General features: G+C 24.8%; 1 protein-coding gene across 1 annotated transcript; it reads left to right on the top strand.

The window, feature by feature from the left end:
- Positions 1-229: 229 nt before the first annotated feature.
- LOC145832380 (uncharacterized) lies at positions 230-4,365 on the top strand. The gene is made up of 4 exons (XM_082939700.1): positions 230-235; positions 537-707; positions 3,950-4,119; positions 4,236-4,365. Exons 1-4 carry the CDS (start codon positions 230-232, stop codon positions 4,363-4,365), a joined length of 477 nt encoding a protein of 158 aa, XP_082795826.1.
- The last annotated feature ends 2,212 nt before the right edge of the window (positions 4,366-6,577 follow it).

Raw genomic sequence — 6,577 nt, 5'->3', positions numbered from 1 at the left:
TCAATTTTTACCTATAGAAGTAATTGAACTTAAGATTGACTTTACTTTATTATTGCTAAAACTATAAATTCAACAAAGATTGCAGCAACTTGTAAAGTTGACACGCCTTTTTTCTTTTCACAAATGATTTGTTTAATGAAAAACTTAGCAAACACATCATTCAAAGACTTATATAAAGCTCTTGTATAAAACCGTTTTATTACATAGCCTTAGACTGTTTTGTTGAAACATGAAGGTAAGTTTCAAATGCTGATACTTAAATTATGAGTAAATATTTAAAAAACTAAAAATATACATTAGTACTTTTGTTAGAAGTAACTCGAAAAAAACCTAATCAAGTTATAAAAATCGTAGAAAATAGTAAAATTTACCTTCTAAATAGGTGAAAACTGTAACGAATACTTTTAGTTCAAGTTAGATGTATTTTTTACTACAAGTTTTTACAATAACAAAATAGTTATTTTTTACCAACACTAACAAAGAACCAATGCTTGTTTTCAAACTAGCAAAATAAACTTGTTTCTTATTTAAAACAGGTTTTGTTGTTAATCGTTGTGGGATTTATTTGCCTGGAAAGTATTGATGCCTACTGCTTTGCAATAAACTCATGCACTGATGCGAAAACAAACAAATCGTACAAAAATGGAGACTCGTGGGAGTACGAAACTTGCAACACTTGTCACTGTTACGTCACGAGAGAACTAAAGGTATGAAATTAATTTTATTACAATTAAGTTGTTGCGAAATTGTTTTATAAAATAAACAGAAAAAGTTAAAATTATTAAAAAAATTTACTTTTGGAATTACAGAAACCTGCTACGTAATTTTGCACTGACATTATTTATAACATTTAGTATAAGATAGCATTAAAAAATATAAAAGTTGGATTGCTATTTATTAAAAAGTAAGGTTTAGTTGAAAGTTTTATATGATATATATACTTTTTTCGTGCACCAGGTCCAAGGACTAAATATTTTTAGCGTTTTTTTATCGTTTAATAAATAATAGTTTAAATAATAAAACGTTCAAATAATTTAAACTAAAAATTAAAATCTTTATTTTCTTAGAGCTTTATATGTTGATACTTTTTGTATATATTTTAATTTTTAAGAACTGTTTATAAACTTATTTATAGTTAAAACTATTTTTAAAATGTGCTTTAATTGCTCATTGCTAAAATAGTAGTTTTCATGAATTTAAGCTGTAAAATTAATGAAAACTTCAAATGAACAACAGTAAAAAAGCCAAAGTTGAATCTGAAACAGTATTTGTACCTGCCGAGTGTACTTTCTCATTTGACTTAAGTTCAAAATTCAAAAAAGTTGCAGGTTTTAGAAATTTTAATCAAGTTGTCTTCCAAAAATAAGTTCAATGAATTTTATATAAAAATTTTAAAAAATGCATTTAATTTCAACGGTTTAGACACAAACTATAGCCTTTCTATATAATCAGCATGATCAAAAAGCTAGTTTCAAGAACATTACATATATATCCTATGAATAAAATTTCTTAGATATTTATATATTGTTTATTGAACGATAAAAATGACGCTCAAAAGTTTTGGTCCAAGGACCTGGTGTACAAAAAACCTTTCGGTTATCGAGTCATACACCAGAACAGTTTAATGTCATGCACAGGACAAATGAAACTACGTTTAAAACTTATATTAGATTAAATAAATAAAACATTGTTAAAAAACCTAAACTACTGTAAAACACTGTTTTTACTGTATATGGAACATTGTAAATACTCATATATTAATCTTAATTTAATGCTATATCTTTAATGTTCAAACTTTTTATTTAGTTGATTGTGTTTGCTGTTATTATACAATTAATTAGTTAAAATGTAAAATAAATAATTAACGAAATTTCTTTTATAGAAAATAAAGCACTGAAAGAACATTTTTTAGTAATTTTTGTATTTGATGACTAAGGTTTTAATACTTTTAGAGCTGTAGAAATATTTTAAGTAAAAATTCAAAAACTAAAAATATTGGACGTGGAGTTTTTTACCCAAGTTTTATTAAATATACCTGAAAACGTTCTTGTTACATATTTGTCATGTTGATATTTCATGTATTTTTTGCTATTTTTTGAAAGAAATGATTCAAAACTACAACATTTAAGCTTTAAGAGTAGAATAATTTTAATTAAAAATAAATAATTTAAGCAGAATAATAAGTAATCCCTCACTAATAGGACAACGCCATAACTTTTTTGGTGGTATGAATTTAAAAGACAACAAGATATAGACAGTTTTCAAGGACTGTTTTATTTAACAAGTACAATTAAGCTACTAGAATATCGTTTTTTTTTATCTATTGTGTTTAACTGAAAACTTTATTACTAATTTATAACTTTATAATTTTTTTATCTTGAATCATAGTTAGAAGCTACAATGTGAATTTTCTACAGATTTTTAGTTTTCAGTTTTAAATTTGCTTATATTCTGTTGTCATCTGTTTTATTTCTAAGGGCTAGTAAAATAAAAGTATACACTACTTTAGTTTTAATATTTATACACTTGTTGCTGTAAAAACTCTTTCAGACTTAATGACCAATTAACAATTAATTTCAATCGTTGATGTAAGTACGTTTTTAGTTTATGTACAGATAATTTTAGTTACATTTCGAGGATTGAATGAATATTTAGATTGTTTTCTTTTTGAATGTTAAAAAGTACGCACCCTTCTACATATAGCTATCTAAAAACTAAAATATATATTGTAAATATACTTTTTAATAAAATTAATATAAAAATCTTTAAAATATTCATCATAAAAAAAATATCAAAACACGTTAATTATGGGGTTTTTACAAAAACTATTCAAACAATTTTTTATAAGAAAAGGCTCGACAAGGCGTGTTTATTTTATAAAGGTTTAAAAAAGTATGCTTTTATATAGATTAAGTACATATTAAATAAGAAAAAATGTTTGTTGGATCCTTTATTTTGATTAAAAAAAAGTTTTAACAAAAGTAGTTAAATATTTACTCAAAAAAAATAAATAACAAAAACCTAAAGTGTTTAAATGTGTTTACCGAACTCTTTTGTAGTTTATTAGAAAAACAAACACTCTTTATGCTTCAGCATTTTAAAAGCAAATATAATATTTTTCAATCGTTTTTAAAGAAATAAGTGCTTGACGTAACTTTACTTTATAAACTTTAAAGTACTTTTTAGAACAAGCTATTTAAAAAAAGTATTTATACTAAACAAGTTTTTGATAATGTACCTTATTTTAACATCATAGACTTTTTTAAATTAAATTAATGTTTTTTAATATTATAAGTTTAGTTTGTATTTAATCAAAACTGATTAAAAAAAATTAAACCAAAAATAAAGAAAACTTGCAGTAAAAAAAAACTTTGATACTCAATGTTATGCTTTATTCTTTATTTTTCGACCTTCAGATTATAAGTATTTATTACTTTATTATGAGTGATAGAAATTTTTCAATCTTATCTTTATACGTAAGTTAAATCTTTGAGATTTAAATGTTTTATTTTTTATTTCAACTTAAAAGCTGATTTTTTTTTCTTTACACAAACTTTTTAACTTGAAAATAATGTTAACCTCTATTTTAAATCTACCACTTTACTTTGTTAATTTTTTTTTAGTGATACATAAAAATATTATTTGTTTTTTAAAGATTAATTCTAAATACTTCCAGTATCTGCCTAATAAAGTTGATTAAATAATAAATAAATAAAGATTAAAATTTTCATTACAAGTCTAAAACCCTCACGAAGAAAGTAAAGTATAAAATGCAGTTTAATTTTTTTATTCATTATTATAAATTTCAGTTTTTGCTAATGTTAGCTTTTATTTTAAAGGTTGTGAATATGTTTGCAAAATTATTGTTCCTTTAATATGCAATATATTTAATTTAATTGTAAATCTTTTTCGCTTTACCCTATTTTTAAAATTTCAATATTTATACTAGAGGATATGCAGAAAAAGTAAACGAAGCAAGCTACCTAACGAAGTAGTGTTGAAAGACCCTTCCGAGCTTACAAGATGCAAGAAAGTGGGTAAGAAGAGGGCATCTAAACTTCCTGAAAACTCTGTCGTCAGATATTATGTGGAGTCGGCGTATTCATCTTGTTGTTCGAGGTTTTTGAAGATTTAAAGTTTACACAAGGGACTGAGCTATTTTGATAAAACTTAATATCTAAAGTTCTATCAAGTTTAAAAATTAATTTTATATAAAAATTCTTAATGCTCAACAGACTGGCCTACCCGAGCGGAGTGCACGAGGAGTGTGAGAAGAAGTTGGTGATTGAAAAGTGCATGTACAAGGTGGTGAACAAGGAAACCGGGGAAGATTGTGAGCACCCGTACGGCATGGTGGGAAAATAGAAAGCTCATATATGCTTTATTTAAGCATGATTACTACAATAAACCATTACCAATTCGAATTGAAGTTATTTTTGTTTAGATAAGAATGCATTTCTTCAAAAATCTTTTTTTTAATCAAAAGTTAAATAATTTGAAGTATATACTAGCTCTTTTACAATACAAGTATAAAATGATCAAATTTTACATGATAGTTTAAAATGATTAGAAAAATAATAGTTAAAAATGATCTGCTTCCGACGAAAGCATACTTCAACTAGAATAGTTAATAGTAATCATTTCCACTTAATTTGAGTTATAAAGTTATCAATACATATAGTTTGGTTGGATGTAACAGTTTCCAACAAGTGTATTAGGTCATCATTTTATAAAACAAGAAAAAACTACTATTTTAAACTTTGTAACAAAATATTAAATTTATTTATATTATATGTTTTGTTGAAGTTCATTATTACCGAAATGATTAATGTTATTACAAGTTTTAAAAACAAATACGTTTAGATATACTAGCAATAAATATTAAACATTGCAATATATAATAAAATTTGTCGAACTATAACTTAAACACTTAAACTACAAACTGCAACTAACTGAAATTTTACACTTGGTTTTCAGTTTTTTTCTCATCAAAGATAAAAAAGTATAGTCAATTACAAAAACTAACGATTTACAAAACTAAGCATTTGAAAGAGTAATTATAAATTTTTTGACAAAAGCTCTTAACTGTTGTTTACTGGCCGAAAATAAATAAATTGAAGGCAATTTTATTTAGTTTTTGTTTGTATGTTTTATACTACTTAAACTAAAGACATATATAAATATATATGTATATTGAGTTAATGTTCACTCTAGTTATACTTATAACTTAAAAACAGTTTTCTAATATATAATCTTTAACTATAGTTTGAAAGTATAAAAGTAAATTATGTAATCTATGTCGCTAAAAAAACTTGAAAATACAAACAAACAAAAAAGGTTAATTGTTATGTTTATGCCATAATTATAAATATAGGTGTGCAATTGTGACCTTTTTAAGTAAAATAAAACAACTTGCTGTTTTAATTAAAAAACTTACTGTTTTAATCAAAATATTGTATAATTAAACTGCTATGATTATAAGAAATAATGTGTTAAAAGGTTAATTCAAAAACAACTTTTAGTTGCCAACTAAATTAGACTAATGTCGTACAAGTATCTAAAAAACAGACAATTTACATGTCAATATTTCAGATAAATTTAGTTTACTAAGGCTAGTAGTTATAAACTGTTTTTTTCTACTTCATTCGATCAACTTTCGGTTTAGTAGTGTGTTTAAATTTTATTTAATAATAATAAAATAATCTAAAATTCAAAAACTGTTTATTACCACTTACAAAAATGATTGCATATGTAATTTTATCATGACATTTGTTATCTCATTTTAAACTGAATTACTAATAACAAATTTAAAAACAACATGCTTTGAAAAAATTAAAATGATGTTTGTGTGTAACCGGTCAAAACTACTTTAGAACTAATAGTGCAAATTTCACTCTTTTTCTCAGAAACTTCTTTAGTCTGGCCAACAAGTTTGTTTTCTTCAATGTCTGAAACTAAATTGGGTTGAATCTGCTCAGTTTCGTCAGCCACGTATGCTTCGTTGCTGTAGCAACAATCGTTCTCCTCAGTTTTTAAAACACATTTAAGCGGTTGTGAAGTTTTAAAACTTTCTTCCTTTGCTTTTGATCTTTCTTCGACGCATTTGAGTGATTCCAAATGTTTTCTTATGCCAATGTAGAATGTTACTACAACAAATACTAAAAGTGAAGAAAAGATTAAAATCAAGACCGGGCCTAAAACCGGATCGATCGATTTATCGTTTTCATTTTGGTCTGTAACGTTTTTAGACACAGCTGAGGACAATACAGCTATACAGGACAACACAACGTATAAACGTGTATAAACTTTATTCATAGTCGAAAATTTATAATTTGTTATTTCTTAAAGTTCACACCTAAAACAATAAGCAATATTTGTGAGTTCAAGCGAAAGCTAAAATACATCATTAGTTATTTAAATAATTCGAGCATTTTTAGAAAGCAAGGTATTAATGCTATTTATTATCTGTCATTTCTACTAGCATTTAAACAAATACATAAATTTCTCATCAGCTTACTACTTTCATAAATTAGCATAGTTTTCTATTAAAGCTCCTATATAACTAGATTTTCAAAAA

Source organism: Thalia democratica, chromosome 3 (genome assembly GCF_965202585.1).
Source record: "Thalia democratica chromosome 3, ktThaDemo2.hap1.1, whole genome shotgun sequence".
NCBI lineage: Eukaryota > Metazoa > Chordata > Thaliacea > Salpida > Salpidae > Thalia > Thalia democratica.
This window is presented reverse-complemented; position numbering and strand designations above follow the sequence as displayed.

What these genes read in the sequence shown, in the direction of transcription:
- LOC145832380 (XM_082939700.1), top strand. An exon ending in ACGTCACGAGAGAACTAAAG is followed by an intron (nt 708 to 3,949) that starts GTATGAAATTAA and finishes TATTTATACTAG; the next exon opens with AGGATATGCAGAAAAAGTAA. An exon ending in TATTCATCTTGTTGTTCGAG is followed by an intron (nt 4,120 to 4,235) that starts GTTTTTGAAGAT and finishes AATGCTCAACAG; the next exon opens with ACTGGCCTACCCGAGCGGAG.